Source organism: Mastigoproctus giganteus, chromosome 9, assembly GCF_048544385.1.
Source record: "Mastigoproctus giganteus isolate SK-2022 chromosome 9, ASM4854438v1, whole genome shotgun sequence".
Lineage (NCBI taxonomy): Eukaryota > Metazoa > Arthropoda > Arachnida > Uropygi > Thelyphonidae > Mastigoproctus > Mastigoproctus giganteus.
The window spans coordinates 80,418,412-80,435,754 of record NC_143583.1 but is presented as its reverse complement, the minus strand read 5'-3'; the positions used below and the strand labels follow the sequence as shown (position 1 = coordinate 80,435,754).

At 37.6% G+C, this 17,343-nt stretch overlaps 1 protein-coding gene across 1 annotated transcript in view; it reads right to left on the bottom strand.

Annotated features, from left to right (window-relative positions):
• Hdc (histidine decarboxylase) overlaps window positions 1–17,343 on the bottom strand; it is a 305,245-nt gene that overhangs the window by 205,500 nt on the left and 82,402 nt on the right. The window contains exon 6 of the mRNA XM_090380708.1: window positions 9,189–9,323. Coding sequence (XP_090236834.1) covers window positions 9,189–9,323 — 135 coding nt within the window. The remainder of the gene's footprint in view (window positions 1–9,188; window positions 9,324–17,343) is intronic.

Genomic DNA, 17,343 nt, shown 5'->3' with positions numbered 1-17,343 from the left:
ATTAAGGAAATGTAGAGCTTTATTTGAACAGGATTCTAAAGTATAATCCCAATTATCCTGGTCACTAAATTCATTCCACAATTTGTAAGTGTATTCTTTGAAAGATGGATTGAGAATTACACAGTCTTCATTGCATAGCACTAGAGCAATAGAGGATGGTATATTAAGATACACTATAGCTTTTTGATCTGTAGACTTTTTTATATTTTGATATATTTCACATACAAATGCAGCAGTCATCATAATGGTTTGTAGCTCTCTTCATATTCAAGGTATAGCAAAAGGCTTATGACTACCATAAAATCATCCCTCTAATGTTGACCTGTTACTAACCACAGCAAAGATGAGGTGCCCCCCAACTTTTCTTCATCACCTACATCAGGCTACAGATGCACTGAAAAACTTGGTGCCACCAATAAAGTGAAAATATTTGTTTTGATCAGAGCCATGCCGAGAGTGAAGCAAGCAAGGCTCGTGCCTCAGGTTAAAAGCTGAAAGGGGGTGCCAAAAGAAAGATTAAATAATTGCCCAAGTTTTCGATTTAAAAAAAATAAAACAGTTTTTATTTTATTTTTTATAGTCCTTTTATTTTTATTAAAATGTGTACCAGAAATTTATTTTAAATAAGTCATATTTTTTTTATATTTTAGTGGGGGGGTGCAATTTTTCATTCTTGCCAGGTACTAAAATGGCTCGGCACAGTTCTGGTTTTGATAAAAATTTTAAAAAATGAACAATACAACAGTAAACATATATTTAAAATCTTTATCAATACAATATAAAAACAAAAATAATATTAAATTCTGTAAATATAAAAATGAAATATAAATTCTGAAAATTAAATGAAGTAATATATCGACTTACTTAATTTAGAACAGTTTTCGTCGGGATCTGGCATTTAGAAACATCCATTCTTTCAGCAGCTTGTGCTTTTATGCTAAGCAGTGCTAGTGCTGATAGACATTGTCCCATGGTGTTTCTCAAATAATTCTTAATTTTAATTTTGAGAAACAACGTTCCTCGGTTGATACAGTAACCAGAATTGTCAAAAATAATATCAATAAGAAGCACACTTCCAAAAAACTAACACTCATATTGTAGTATTTTATTATGATTAGTTCTGCAAATTCACGAATAGTTTTAATTTTTGCAATTTTACTTTGTAGGGACTTTATGAAAAGCAGTAATTACATTGAAAATTATTCTTCTCTGCATTTTTTATAATGGAATTTTTATCCATTTGAATTAATTAATTTGAAGTAAGAAACGCAAACAAGTCAGAAAATGAATTTGGTCCTTGAAACCTTTTGTGCAGTTGGGTAGTCACTAAGTCAATTACACGATAAAAAAATGTTAACTTTAAAGAGCCATTCTGCATTTTCAAATTGGTAGTCCTCTACCAGTTCATCAAAATGTTTCTTAACAAATTGCCTCCATTCATTTGCAAATTGAGGTATACCCCATTTCTGCACAATAGCATTAGTAGAGGCATATGATGCAAGAAAGCAAGCTTATTCAGCATCAGCCAAAAAAAAAAAAAAAAAAAAAAAAAAAACCAACCACTACTCCCATTTCACCCCTCCGTTCGTTCGAAATACCTGTCCAGCTGAGCCTTAAATTTATTTAGGCTATCAACTACCACAACAAGGGATGGAAGTCTGTTCCACCAAACAAATACCCACTGGCTAAAGGCAAATTTCCGCACATCTACCCTACATCTGTCTTTCCTCAATTTGAATTTATGCCCTCTCAGGTGATTATTCTGAGCAAGAGGAAGAATCCCATTGGCATTGAGCATGCTCAAACCATTCAAGGCTTTATACACCTCTATCAGATCACCTCACCGGTGCCTAGTCTCCAGATGCTGTAATTTGCAAAATTTAAGCCTTTCTTCGTAAGAGCAACCCTTTGTTCGGTTCACTAATCTTGTTGCTTTCTCTGTACTCGTTCCAGCAGCTCTACATCCTTCTTGAAATGAGGCCTCCAGACCTGTATACAGTACACAAGGTGTGGCCTGACCATTGCCTTATACAGGGGAATAATCACCTCCCTATCCCTGCTAGAAAAATTCCTATATATCATTGACAAGACACCATGAGCTACTCTTGCAGCTCATCTGCACTGCTCAGAGAACTTTATATCTGCCTGCACAATTACCCCCAGATCCTTTTCATTCTCTACCACTGTCAGTGTAGTACCACAGAGTTGATACGTTGCTCTGGGGTTACTGTTTCCCATATGTAGTACTTTACATTTGTCAATATTAAACTTCATTTGCCACCTCTCAGCCCATCTGCTCAACCTTTCCAGATCCTGTTGCAGCAGCATAGCATCAGTAGTGTCCTTAACAACCCTGCCAACCTTTGTATCATCTGCAAACTTGGACATTAAACTTGATATACCATCATCAATATCATTCATAAACACCGAAAACAACAACGGACCCAACATGAACCCTGAGGAATTCCACTAATAACATTAGTCCACGTTGAGCAGTGTCCATTGATTACCACTCTCTGTCTTCTACCACTCAACCATCCCTTTATCCATATGAGCAATTTGCCTCCAATGCCACATTGCTCCAATTGCAGCAATCTTCCATGCGCAACAGTATCAAAAGCCTTTCTAAGATCCAAATATATAATATCAAAGTTATTCCCTGCATCCAGTTCTTCTGTGACTACATCGTAGTATCCAATCAAATTAGTCAGGCAAGACCTTCCCTTAACAAAACCATGCTGTGTCTGAGCTATAACTGAATTCTTGACTAGATGATCCTGTAGTGCTTCTTTAATGAGTGCCTCCATTAATTTTCCTGGAACAGAAGTGAAACTAACAGGTCTATAATTACTTGTGTCAGCCTTTGATCCTCCTTTGTGAATTGGGGTTACATTTGCACATCTCCAGTCTATGGGTACCTCCCCTGAGTCCAAAGAAGCTCTCATAATTATGGCTAGGGGTTTTCTTACTTCCTTTGCTGCCTCCTTTAATATAACTGGATAGATCCCATCCACCCCGGGTGCCTTTTTTATGTTTATCCTCAACAATTTCTCCTCCACTTCCCTCTCAGTTATTACAAAATCATCTAGCTCACTGCCAGTGTTTACTTCACCTACGGCTTTCCCCTTCCTGAATAACTCCTCATGTGTGAATGTAGATGCAAAATACTCGTTTAGTTTGTTAGCCACCTGAGCAGGATCCTCAACTGTTGAACCATCAATATCCAGTGGACCAATCTGATTCATGCCTTTCCTTCTTGAGTTTACATAGGTAAAGAACTCTTTTCTGTTTTTCTTTGTATCCTTTGCCAAGGATTTATCATAATCTGCCTTTGCTTGCCTAATCTCCTTTGTGACTTGGTTACAGACCAGCTTATATCTATCATAGGCTTCCATGTCACCCATTAATTTGTATGTATCCCATGCATTTTTCTTCTCTGCCATATGTCTCATTAGTTCATCTGATGCTTCCTTGATTACAAAACTTGATTATACGTTTCTATGCCCAATGCAGCTTGCCCACTATCCATATTTGTTCTTTGCAAAATCATTGATATTGAATTAATACTCGACAAGATTTTTTCTATCAGTAGGGTGGTTAACTCAAAATCAAAATTTTCCATATTATTTTCAATCCAGATCGCTTCCGACTTTTCATCTCTTTTTGACGATTGTATGATAATATTATTTAATGCTATTAGCAAATCTCTCTCTCTCTCTCTCTCTCTCTCTCTCACACCCACCCACCCACCATATAAGCCTCATGTTTCCTTGCACCATATGGCTAATAATAATAAGTCTCAACAGTTGGTACTGTAGCAAAAAACATGTATAATTTGAAAAATGCTGAAATAGTTTGATATTTCTGGTTCTGCATCATTAATAACTAGATTGAGATAAGTGAGCCGCACAATGTACATACAATGCATTCGGTTGTAGGCAGGACTGTACTCCTGAATATGCACCATTCATTGTGTTTGCTTTATCACCCTTGCCCATGGCACTTTGAAAGATTCAGATCATTTGAATTTATGGAGTTGCAAATAATTGACATTATTCCAGCAGCTAATCCATCAGTAACAGTGAGAAAACCAAGGAACGTTTCTGTGACATCTATACGTTTAGGTCTGTCATCATACAGATCTTTTAAAAAATGGACATAACTGTACACCAAGCTTAGTTGAACCATTTTTAAGATATCTTGTGTTGTATCAGCAATGATGGAAAAATATGGTGGACTTGTTTGATATATAAACTTTGGGGATAGAAGTTGCCGCAGGCTCAACTGCATGGTCCCTCCAATAATACTCGAAATATTATAGGGGCAATAATAAGTGGGCACTATTTGACTTTGGTCCCGCAGTCACAAATCCTTAAAAATTGCCCTGGAAGCAGCAGCTATGCTAATACTATTTCACCTCTATTCATTGCAGTTTTGCTTGTGCTCTGCAGTTAGCTAACAATAAACATGCTTTGTGTGAAAAAAAGTATTGTTCATAGACATAGTAAATTTTATCATAAACATAACTAAAAAACTTAAATTTTTACTGAATTTTTTTTCCTGTTTTGGGCAGGAGGGCCATAGGCCCCATTTCATTCATGGGTCCCAATACACCGCACTGGCTGCATTGGCATAGTTACGTCACTGTTTCACATGCTTTGAACCCTGTATAATATTCAAAAACATAGCGGAACACATCTGGAAAGAGTTTGCACCTTTGTTTGGCAGCCATAACAACAAAAAGAAAAGAACAACTTATATGAATACTACAGGCTCATATATATCACAGTGGTATGCATCTATGTAAGAAATAACATAAGAGAGGAATATGTCACAAAAACATAAAACCTTAATGCAACCAAAATAGGCTTCTTCAGATGCAATGCAAAGCTTGGTACCACCAACATAACATTTTGTAGATTTGTCATGTTGGTGGTACCAACATGACATTTAGCTGCTGCAAAGTATTTTTCCTGGTAAAGTTGTATACTAGAGAACCATAATCTAGGTGTGAATGGACCAAAGTTCTGCAAAGATGTAGTAAGGCATACCGATCAGCTCTCCATGATATGGATAAAACTGATTGAAGTGTATTCAAATGTTTTAGACAAGTAGTTCACAGATAAGTGATATGAGCTTGGAATTTTAGCTTGCTGTATAAGAACAGTTCATGAAATTTAATGGTATTAACAAATGAAATTGGAGTATTGTTTATAGTTTACAATTAGGGTGGAGAGCATGTTACTTGCAAAAGTGAATGGAATATCAGTTTTTCTGGTCCATACCATTGCATGAGGTACAAGATTCTATTTTGGTTATGGCAAATTAGAGCTGTTATTCAATAGTGTTCATACTTTGAGACTGACAGAAATGGTAATGTCATCTGCATACATGTAAGCTTCAACAGTTTTTGGGATATCTCATGTCATGTTGTTAACTCGAATTGCGAATAAAGTTGCACTGAATGTCGATCCCTGTGGAACTCCTTCCTCCTAAATGTGAGATTTAGGATGGGAAACTGATAGGGAAATATCAGTTTCATATCAGGGAAACTGATAGGGAAAAAATATTCTACACCTGACCATCACCCATGCACCAGATGACATAGGGCTGACATTATGGGAACCATTACCTGGGAGTCATCATAGAATTATAAGTTGGATGATGAGAGAGAGGGGTAGCAATTGTTAAAGACAAAGGAATAGGTTTCAATTTTGGGAAAGGAGATTTTGGCAACTTAAGGTGCTACATAGCCTCTATCAACTGGGGAGATGGCTCACAGAGTGCGAATAAGGAGGATTCCAAGATGGATGAATAATGAACTAGCCAGTTTAACAGAGCAGAAAAAGATGGCATGGAAAGTTACAGAGTGATAAAAAGTAATGAAGCCTATAATAGCTACAAATTGATCTGAAACATTACTACAGAAAATATTAGGCTAGCAAAGGAAAATTATGAGAAATCACTGGCCAAGAGAGCAAAGAACGGAGATAAGAAGTTTTTCTCATACATGAACAGTAAGAAGAAAAGGGCAAAGCTGACCGGACCCTTGTATAATGAATGCAGGAAAGTCCTAGATAACCCACAGTGTAGGTGAATTGCACAAGTACTTTGGATGGATATTTACACACATAAGATGCTTCATGGTGGGGGAGACACTGTGTAAGCAAAGGCTGGAAAGTATAAAATTAGTAATATTTAAATTTCAAAAGATTATTTATTAGAAAAATTTTCAAGCCTAAAGACAAGTAAGGCCCCTGAAATAGAGTCCGTTGCCTCCGTAGCCAAGTGGTCAGGAGCAGGAGTGCAGTAGCATCCGCTCTTTGAGTAGACCGGGGTTCAAGCCCCTGACTGCTGAATACGGTCGATTTGCCAACCCGCACTGGACCAGCGTGGCAGATTATGGTCCATTTCCCTCAGCATGAATTGTTGAGGAGGCTTCCATCCTGCAGTGGGTTGATAATGGCTGCACTTTTTTTTTATGAGTGCATCGTTGGATTCAGGAAAGATTCCCTTAGATTGGAGAAGTGTCAATGTATCATCAATACATAAAGATGGGTGTAAGAGTAAAATGGGTAACTATTGGCGCATCAGTCTACCTTCACTAGCACTGAAAATCAAGAAGCTAGTTAGTTAGTTAGTTATTTGGTTTTTAGGAGCATTAGCAACTAAGGCCATATTGCTCCGGGATATGCGGTGGTCATTCCCTGACCTTTCTGTATCCTCCGTATTTGGTGGTGACGGGCTCGAACCCCGGTCTAATCAAGAAGCGTGTGCTACGCACTGCTGCTCCTTCCCACCTGGCTACGGAGGCGCAAATCAAGAAGCATGAAAAAGAGTGCATTACAGGATCATTTAGACAGAATTGGAATTCTGAATGACACACAGCAAGGTTTTGTAAAGAGAAATTCATGTTTAACCAACCTCGTTAGCTATTGACACAGATACTTATGAGCTGGACACATGAAATAATTTCGACATTGTTTACTTAGATTTGAGGAAAACATCTGACTCATTTTTGCACGAGAGGTTACTTTATAAGCTGTAAACATGTTGGAATCACAGGGAAAATCCTTAAGGATTGCAGAATGACTGCAGGGCAGGATACAGAGGGTTGTGATTAATGGTCATTCTTCAGATTGACTACCGTGAGAAGCAGAGTTCTCCATGGATTGGTACTGGGATCACTTATTAATTGACAGGTTGGCCGATAGAGAGCATATCATCAGAGAGGTTGGAATATCATGGCTTTGTATATCTGTTCAAAGCCTTTTAGGATGAATAGAGTCACAATCATGTGAGATAACTGAATTCTCAAGCATGAAGACTCTAATGATGAAAACGTTTAGTGTCTATGATGGCTCCTATTAGCCCTGGAGTTTATCTTACTTGGGTTAGTAATGTTGTTATAAGTATACTGAAAAAAAACAAAAGGTGAGTTTCCTACCTGAGTTCTACTTGTCCATTTTCAAGTAAAGAACTACTTTAAATAAACTGAAGCGAGAAAAACAATAAAGCTTAAACAGAACTTTAGTTGCTAATGAAAACACACTGTATAGATTGCACAAGATTGCTTGGCCACAAATACACTTGGCACTCAGGGCCAATGGGTTCTGTGCAACTAAGAGATGGCGTCTCCGTAGCCAGGTGGGAAGGAGCAGCAGTGCATAGCACACGCTTCTGGATTAGACAGGGGTTCGAGCCCATCATCACCAAACACAGAGGATGCGGAAAGGTCAGGGAATGACCACCGTATATCCCAGAGCAATATGGCCATAGTTGCTAATGCTCCTAAAAATCAAACAACAAACAAACAAACAGCAACTAAGAGTGAAATGCTTTCACAAATGATGTTATTTAAAATGAACACCGGAGCATTAGTTAAGTGGACAAGCAAAAATTTTTCATAATGAAATAATAAACAACTTTCTCAGTGGGCATAATTTTTAATCTCAGTATGCTAAAAATAACATTAAATAAAACATAAACAGACACTTTACAAACTACAAATAAACAATAAGTGGAAATTTTAATTTATAATTTATAATTTTTGTAATAACTTACAAAAATTATGTAAAAATTTAAAAAAGCAAATAATATATTCATCACATTAGTTAATGTATGTAGTATGTTGCATTTGAGGCACATTATCAAAAAGTAACATGATTTATAAAAAAATAAGTCAACCCATCAACATGAAAATTTGTTGTAAAGATTCCTAAAATTTTCTACATAAGTTTTGAAATGGATAAGAGCTCCTGTTCCAAATTTATAGTAATATTTCTGTAGGGTGAAAACTAGGGAGGGAATGCCATGAAATTGAAAATATACTTTAATTTTTATGAGTAGATGTCTGTGGTTAGGGGAGGGGGTAATGATTGATTGTAAAAGCTTTCCAGGGACCAACAAAATATGCTGAAAATGTGACATCGATTGAACCTTTTCTTATTAAGTAATGTCTAAACATCCAATAACATACTTCCATTACAAATTAAAAAATGTAATGTATGCAGGGTGTTACTTTGGGTGAATTCTATTTTTTTTTTTCTTTTTCTGCGATTAACTGAAGTAAAAAGTAAATATAGTATCTTATCAATTAATTACTAAGATTATAACTTTATAGAACACTTAATAAAACTTTAGTTTTACTTTTATGTTATTGAAACAACCATTCAGTTTAATCATAGCTGTATAATATTTATCACTTTTCTCCAATGTTCTTTTTTTTAAGTCTCTTTTCTCTGTCTATATATGTATTGCTTCACAAATGGCACCACATTCACAAGTCTTACATAACAATACATGCAAAGCATGCATGGGATGTCTAAAGCTAACAATAAACAATAACCTTTTTAATTTAATTACAAACAATAACAATAACATTTAATCTATGAATTTATTTTTCCATTCAAGTTATAAAAAAAGAAATAATAATTTCTAGATTTATCTTTATCCAATTTTAATGAAATTTGGGACAGATAAACAAATCTTTCTATATGAACAAAATATAAAATTTCATGAAAATCCGTCCACTGGGAGTCGAGTTGTTACTTGCAGATGGATAGACATGGTGAAGACAATGGGCACTTATGAATATATACTAATGCACCTAAAAATGCAAGCATTATTTGTGTCCAGAATAGATCACATTTGTTTAAATTTCAATTGCAGCCATTATAAATGCCTACCTGGTCTGAACAGTATGCGACAAGTCTACAATTGATATCCGCATCTTCCATGTCAGGTACCTCAGACTTCACACGTTTAATGGCTTCAGTTCTTGCAGCCATCATGCAAACAAAAGTGGATTCACTAGCAGTTGTCTGGAGAATGAGTCAAAAGATAAATAAACTTATCAAATAATATAGTTACTTTTATGTTTGGAGTAAGGGTATTAGAAATAAAAATAATAATTATAATTTTATTCTACTTTTTCACCAGAACCTGGCTGGTAAAGAGGCATAATGTAGGCAGGGAGGCAGGATTCCTTATTCTTTAATTCAATCATTATTTTCTTTGTGGACCAAGGAATTCAGGTGATCTGGAAAGTTCAGGTTCCAAGACATCTGGAGGAAGCACTTAAATGAGGCTCTTGATTATCTTTGCTTTTATCCATATGGGATAATCAAAGTTTTAGTTTACGAATCTACTTGTGTAAGCATCTAAGAATGGTAGTATGCTGTTTAAGCTGATTTACTAGGTAAATTGACTGTCACTGTTTCTGCTATTCAGAAATTACAAAATTCTTTCAATTATCTCTTCTTAATGGGGTGAAATTGCAAGAATATCATCTACAAACAAATCAGAAACAAAACTCAGTTTTATATTGAAAGTCTTCCAAAGCTGCTGTCCCTAACTACAGAGATACACATCTCTGTTATGAAGGGCAGAAATGAAGTTTTGCATGCTGAGAGGCCCTTATATTATTTAAAGTACTTACAGTATTTCTATTTGATCAGCCATTCATGTGGTTAGAGATGGTGACTATTGTGGGGGTCAGTGGTCCTTAGAATGGGTTAACTGTAGGAAGTAAACGTATCATTTGGTTCTAAATATATTTTTCTGAAAGTTCCAATACATTGTTCATAAACATAAAAATCTGCTCATAAACATAAAGTGCTGCTTTATAAGAATGGTGGTTGGTACCAAAAAACTTAAACTCTTCCAACCATAATTATCAATGGAAAGTCCCATTACCTCTAGAATCTCCATGCCATAAATTAATCATTGTCACTTGAAATGTTTGTAACATGGTAAAATCATTTAAAGCTCTGTGCAACTGCATTCAAGGAAAATAAAAAAAACTATGACCACATTTCATTTTCAGCTTTATTGTTTTTGTTTTTTTAATTATTACCACAACAGCATATTTTGATTGCAATTCATTCTGTTACGTTATAGGTTAAAGAGTCCTTTCTAGGCTAAGTGGTCTGACCACCATTAAGAACATTGTTTCTATGAGAAAATGTACTCATAATTTCAAAACACACTTAAGTGGTCAGGTGCAAGGATGCACAAGTACAAGAGCTTTGAGCAACCATGGTTCAAGTCACATGACTGCTAAATATGGCAGTTTCTTGTATTTATTTTGTGATCTCCTCTGATCATGTGGTCATCCCAGAGCATATGATTACAGTGTACAGTGTACTGATGTGGGATTGGCAGTGATTACAGTGTACTGATGTGGGATTTACTTAAAGATGCAACTACCATCAAGGAAGGATTTTTGCTTTCATAAAGGTCACTACAGTGGCCTCAGATAGTTTTTAAATTCTATACAGTGGGATCAACTGATCACGTTAAAAACAGCAAATTCTAAATGGGAAGCCTTTAAGGAATTAAACTTGGAAGCTACCAGACTTTTCATACCAACTAAGAAATACTGTTCACGATTTAGGCCTAAATGGATGGCAGAAAAACTAATGAGGCTTATGGCAGAGAAGAAAAATGCATGGGATGCATATAAATTATCAGGTGGCACAGAAGCCTATGGCAGATATAAGCTAGTCTGTAATCAAGTCAAAAAGGAAGTTAGACAAGCGAAGGCTGATTAGGAGAAATCCTTGGCAAAGGATGCAAAGAAAAACAACAAAGACTTCTTTGTTTAAGTAAACTCTAGAAGGAGGGGGATGAATCAGATTGGTCCACTTGATATTGATGGTTCGACTGTTGATGATCCTGCTCAGATAGCTGACAAACTGAATTAGTATTTTGCATCTACATTCACACATGAGGAATTCTTTAAGGAAGTGGAGGACAGAAGTATACTAAACTCTAACAGAGAGCTAAATGATTTTATAATAATGGAGAGCAAAGTGGAGGAGAAATTGCTGAAGTTAAACATAAAAGATGCACCTGGGGTGGATGGAATCTATCCAGTTATATTGAAGGAGGCAGTGAGGAAAGTAAGCAAATCCTTAGCCATAATTATGAGAGCATCCAGGGAAGCCATGGACTGGAGATGTGCAAATGTATCTCCAATTCACAAAGGGGCTAAGGGTGACATATATAATTATAGACCTGTTAGTTTAACTTCTATTCTGGGGAAAATAATGGAGTTACTAGTTAAAGAAGCATTGCAGGATAATCTAGACAAGACTGCAGTAACAGTTCAGACACAGCATGAGTTTGTTAAGGGGAAGTCTTGTCTGATCAATTTCATTGGATACTATGATGTGGTCACAAAGGAACTGGATGCAAAAAATAATTTTGATATCAAATACTTGGATTTCAGGAAAGCTTTTGATACCGTTGCACCTAGAAGACTGCTGTACAAATTGGAGCAGGATGGCAAGTTGTTACAATGGATAAAGGGATGGTTGAGTGGGAAATCGCAAAGAGTAGTAATAAATGGACACTGCTCTACGTGGACTAATGTTATTAGTGGAGTCCCCCAGGGTTCAGTGCTAGGCCCATTGTTGTTTCCTGTATTTATCAATGATATGGATGAAGGTATATCAGGCTTAATATTGAAGTTTGCAGATGATACAAAGGTTTGCAGGGGTTGTTAATGACAGTAAAGACAATATGCTACTGAAACACGTCTAAAAAAGTTAGGCAGATGGGCTGAGAAGTGGAAACTGAAGTTTAACATTAACAAATGCAAAGTACTGCATATCAGTAGCTGTAACCAAAGAGAAACGTACCATGTGGTACCACACTCAGAGAAGTGGAGAATGAAAAAGACCTGGATATAATTATTTTAGGAAGGATGTAGATGTCCTTATTTTAGGAAGGATGTAGTTGCTAGAACAAGTATAGAGAAGCGAAACAGGATTAGCAAGAGGAACAAAGAGGTGCTCTTATGAAGAATGGCTTAAGTTCTGCAAATTGCAGTGTTACAAGGTTAGGCACCTGCGAGGTGATCTGATAGAGATGTATGAGGCCTTGAATGGTTTGAGCAGGCTCAGTGCTGATGACGTTCTTCCACTTGCTCAGATTAAGAACCTGAGAGTGGATATAGATTCAAAGTGAGGAAAGACGGTTGTAGAATATATGGGCAGAAGTTTGCCTTTAGCTAGTGGGTAGTTGATTGCTGGAAGAGACTTCCATCTGTTGTTGTGGAAGTGAATAGCTTAAATAAATTCAAGGAAGAACTAGTCAAATTGTTGGAGGGAATAGATAGGTGAAATGGGAAGGTTTTTTTTTTTTTTTTTCTCCAGCTGATGCTGTATAGGATTGGTTTTTTGCATCATATGCCTCAACTAATGCTAATGCTAATAAATTAACAGTAGCCACAGTCAGAGGTGAAAGTGATTCTTATACTGCTTCTATTGGAATGAGCATCAGCCTGAAAATTGAGGTACTGAGGATTTCAAGGACTGCTGGGAGTCAACGTGGAACAAGTAAATACATGGGTTGTGTTAGGGTAACTAAGAATTAGAACAGGTGCATGTATACTTGCATGTGCACCAATGCTAGGAGTATAGTAAATAAATTTGATGAATTTGAGGTGCTGGTGAAGACATCAAAGGCTGATGTTGTTGAGATATCAGAGACATGGTATCACAGAGAGATAAGGAATGAAGAATTAGAATTTAGGAAGTACAATGTGTACAGGAAGGATAGACACAATAGAAGGGGTGATACTGTTTGTTAATAAAAACATAAAATCTAAGGAAGTGCATCTAGTAGACATGAATGGACAGGGCAGTGTTGAGTTAGTTTGGTGTGACATGAGAACTGAAAAAAAAACCAAGCTGAGAGCAGGAGTGTGTTATAGGCTAAATGACTCTGATGAGTACAATGAACAACTGTACAGAGAAATAGAGTGGGCCGGAAAATCAGATTGTCTTGTAATGGGGGATTTTAAATTTCCAGATATAGATTGGAACTTGTAGTTTGGTCACTCACACACTAGCAAGACTTTTGTGGATTTATTGGATGATTGTGTTCTATCGCAGCAGGTTTGAGAGGCAACCAGAGGGAGTAAATACTCTTGATCTGCATATCAGCAATGATTGTTCATGCATTAAGAATCTGCAGATAAAGGAACCACAAGGTGGCAGTGATCACACTGTACTGATGTAGGATTTACTTAAAGATGTAACTACCATTGGGGGGTAAATATAAGGGTTTTTGCTTTCGTAACTGTCGGAGACTACAGTAGTCTCCGACAGTTTTTAAATTCTGTACAGTGGGACCAACTGATCATGTTACTAACAGCAAATTGTAAGTGGGAAACTATTTTGGTTTGGCTATTATTATTTTTTTTTTTAGTAGCATTAGCAACTAAGACCATATTGCTCCAGGGATATGCGGTGGTCATTCCCTGACCTTTCCGCATCCTCCGAATTTGGTGGTGATGGGCTCAGACCCCGGTCTAATCAAGAAGCGTGTGCTATGCACTGCTGCTCCTGCCCACCAGACTACAGAGGCATCTAAGTGGAAAGCATTCGAGGAACTAATCTCGAATGCTTTCTGGCTACTAGATTTTTCATACCAACTAAGAAATACTGTTCAAGGTTTAGGCCTAAATGGATGTCAGCTGAAATAATGAGACTTGTGGCAGAGAATAAAAATGCATGGGATGCATATAAATTATCAGGAGACACAGATGCCTAAGGTAGATATATGATACAAAGTCTTGGAGGTTAGGAACAAAGGAGGTTAGGAAAGCAAAGGCAGATTAAGTCAAGAAATCTTTGGCAAAGGATGCAAAGTAAAACAGTAAAGACTTCTTTACTTAGGTAAGATCTAGAAGGAAGGGGATAAATCAGATTGGTCCATTTGATATCAATGGTTCAATTGTTGAGGATTCTGCTCAGGTAGCTGACAAATTAAATGAGTATTTGCATCTGAATGTAGATGCAAATGAGTATTTGCATCTACATTCAGATATGAGGAATTCTGTAGGAAAACGAAGGCCAGACGTTTATCAAACACTACCAGGAAATTAAATGATTTTGTAATGAATGAGAGCAAAGTAAAACAGAAATTGCTAAAGTTAAATATAAGAAAGGCACCTGGGGAAGATGGGATCTATCCAGTTATATTAAAGGAGGCAGCAAAGGAAGCAAGCAAGCTCTTAGCCATGATCATGAAGGCATCGTTGCACTTGGGGGAAGTCCACATGAACTGGAGATGAACAATTCACAAAGGGGGATCAAAGGGTGACACAAATAATTAGTGATCTGTTAGTTTAACTTCTATTCCAGGTAAAATTATGGAGTCACTAGTTAAATAAGCAATACAGGATCATCTAGACAAGACTGCAGTAATAGTTCAGACACAGCATGGGTTTGTTAAGGCAAGTCTTGTCTGATAAATTTGATTGGATACTATGATGTGGTCACAAAGGAACTGAATGCAAAAAATAATTTTGATTTCATATACTTGGATTTTAGGAACGCTTATGATACTGTTGTACATGGAACACTACTGTACAAATGAGAGCAGTATGGCATTAAGGGCAAGTTACTACAATGGTTAAAAGGATGGTTGAGTGGGAGAAGACAGAGAGTGGTAATCAATAGACACTTCTCTTCGTGGACTAATGTTATTAGTGGGGTCCACATGGTTGGTATGGGGCCCATTGTTGTTTTCTGTATTTATCAATGATATTGATGAAGGTATATCAGGCTTAATGTCCAAGTTTGCAGATGATACGAAGTTTTGGAGGGCTGTCAATAAGGATGGTACGCTGCTGCAACATGATCTAGAAAAGATGAACAGATGGGCTGAGAGGTGGCAGCTGAAGTTTAACATTGACAAATGCAAAGTACTACTTAAGTTAGCACTAACCCCAGAGTAACATACCAACTGTGCTGCACTACTACACTCAGGGTTGTGGAGAATGAAAAAGACCTGGGGGTAAATGAGCAGTCAGACACAAGTTAGAGCAGTGTGGCATTGGAGGCAAATTGCTGCTATGGATAAAGGGATGGTTAAGTGGGAGAAGACAGAGAGTGGTAATCAATGGATACTGCTCTTCGTGGACTAATGTTATTACTGGAGTCCCTCAGGGTTCAGTGTTGGGTCCATTGTTGTTTTCTGTATTTATAAATGATATTGATGATGGTATATCAAGCTTAATGTCCAAGTTTGCAGACGATATGAAGGTTGGCAGGATTGTTAATGACACTAATGACAGTACACTGCTGCAACAGGATCTAGAAAAGTTGAGCAGATGGGCTGAGGGGTGGCAAATGAAGTTTAACATTGACAAATGTAAAGTACTACATATGGGAGTAGTAATCCCAGAGTAACGTATAAACTCTGTGGTACCACACTGACAGTGGTAGAGAATGAAAAGGACCTGGGAGTAATTGTGCAGGCAGATATGAAGTTTTCTGAGCAGTGCAGACGGTCTGCAAGAGTAGCTCATGGTGTCTTGTCAATGATATACAGGAATTTTTCTAGCAGGGATAAGGAGGTGATTATCTCCTTGTATAAGGCAACGGTCAGGCCACACCTGGAGTACTGTATACAGGTCTGGAGGCCTCATTTAAGAAAGATGTAGAGCTGTTGGAATGAGTACAGAGAAGGACAACAAGATTAGTGAACAGAACAAAGGGTTGCTCTTACAAAGAGAGGCACCACCGTAGCCAGGTGGAAAGGAGCAACAGTGCGTAGCACACGCGCTTCTTGATTAGACCGGGGTTCGAGCCCATCACCACCAAATACGGAGGATGCGGAAAGGTCAGGGAATGACCACCGCATATTCCTGGAGAAATATGGCCTTAGTTGCTAATGCTCCTAAAAAACACCAAACAAACTCTTACAAAGAAAGGCTTAAATTTTTCTAATTACAGTGTCTGGAGACTAGGCACCTGCGACGTGATCTGATTGAGGTGTATAAAGCTCTGAATGGTTTGAGCATGCTCAAAACCATTCAAGGCTTTGTACACCTCTATCAGATCACCCCGCTGGTGCCTAGTTTCCAGACACTGTAATTTGCAAAACTTAAGCCTTTCTTCGTAAGAGAACCCCTTTGTCCCATTCACCAATCTAGTTGCCCTTCTCTGTACTCGTTCCAGCAGCTCTACATCCTTCCTGAAATGAGGCCTCCAGGCCTGTATACAGTACTCTAGGTGTGGCCTGACCATTGCCTTATACAAGGGAATAATCACCTCCTTATCGCCAGATGCATCTGTACTGTTAAATATAACCGTCAGTAGCTAAGGCTGCTGACTGTTATACTTGGCAGCTGACCCTTCAGCTGCCAAGGCTGCTGAAACTGATAGATGTTGTGAGGAGATTACTTTTTCAGATTCATGGTTCTAACCAAACTCCAACTGAGGGCTTCTTGATTGGTGCCAATCTGAATCTTGTGCACATGGGTTTGAATGCAAACTTTAAGCTAAGAATGAGTGGAAGCAGTTAATGAGGGTGATGATTCTTTGAAATGTGACTTATTTGGGGTAAACTTTGGTGTACCCTTCAGCTGCCAACAATGCTGAAGCTTACAGATGCCATGGGGAGATTATTTTTTCAGATTCATGGTTCTTTCCTAACCCTTCAACTTGAGTGCTTCTTGTGTGTGCTAATCTGACTCTTGCACACCTGGTGTGCAAGAGTCAGATTAGCACACAGAAGTCTGAGCTTAAAGTTTGGATGCAAACTTTAAGCTCAGACTTCTGAGCTTAATGAAAGCAAGCAGTTAAGAAAGGTGACAGTTCTTTGAAATGTGACTTTTTTTTGGGGGGGAAACAACAGTGTTTTTTCTGGGGGGGATTTGGAGCAAGATCCAGACCCACTTGTGCAGAACTACCTTTCCTATCATGTCCAACTCCTGTGGCAAGGACAAGTGCTAGAGTGGGAATTAACTGAGGGATGTGAGATGATTTCCCTGTCCAGGGATAGACAACTATGGCTGATCCTCGGGACACTAATTGCCAAATG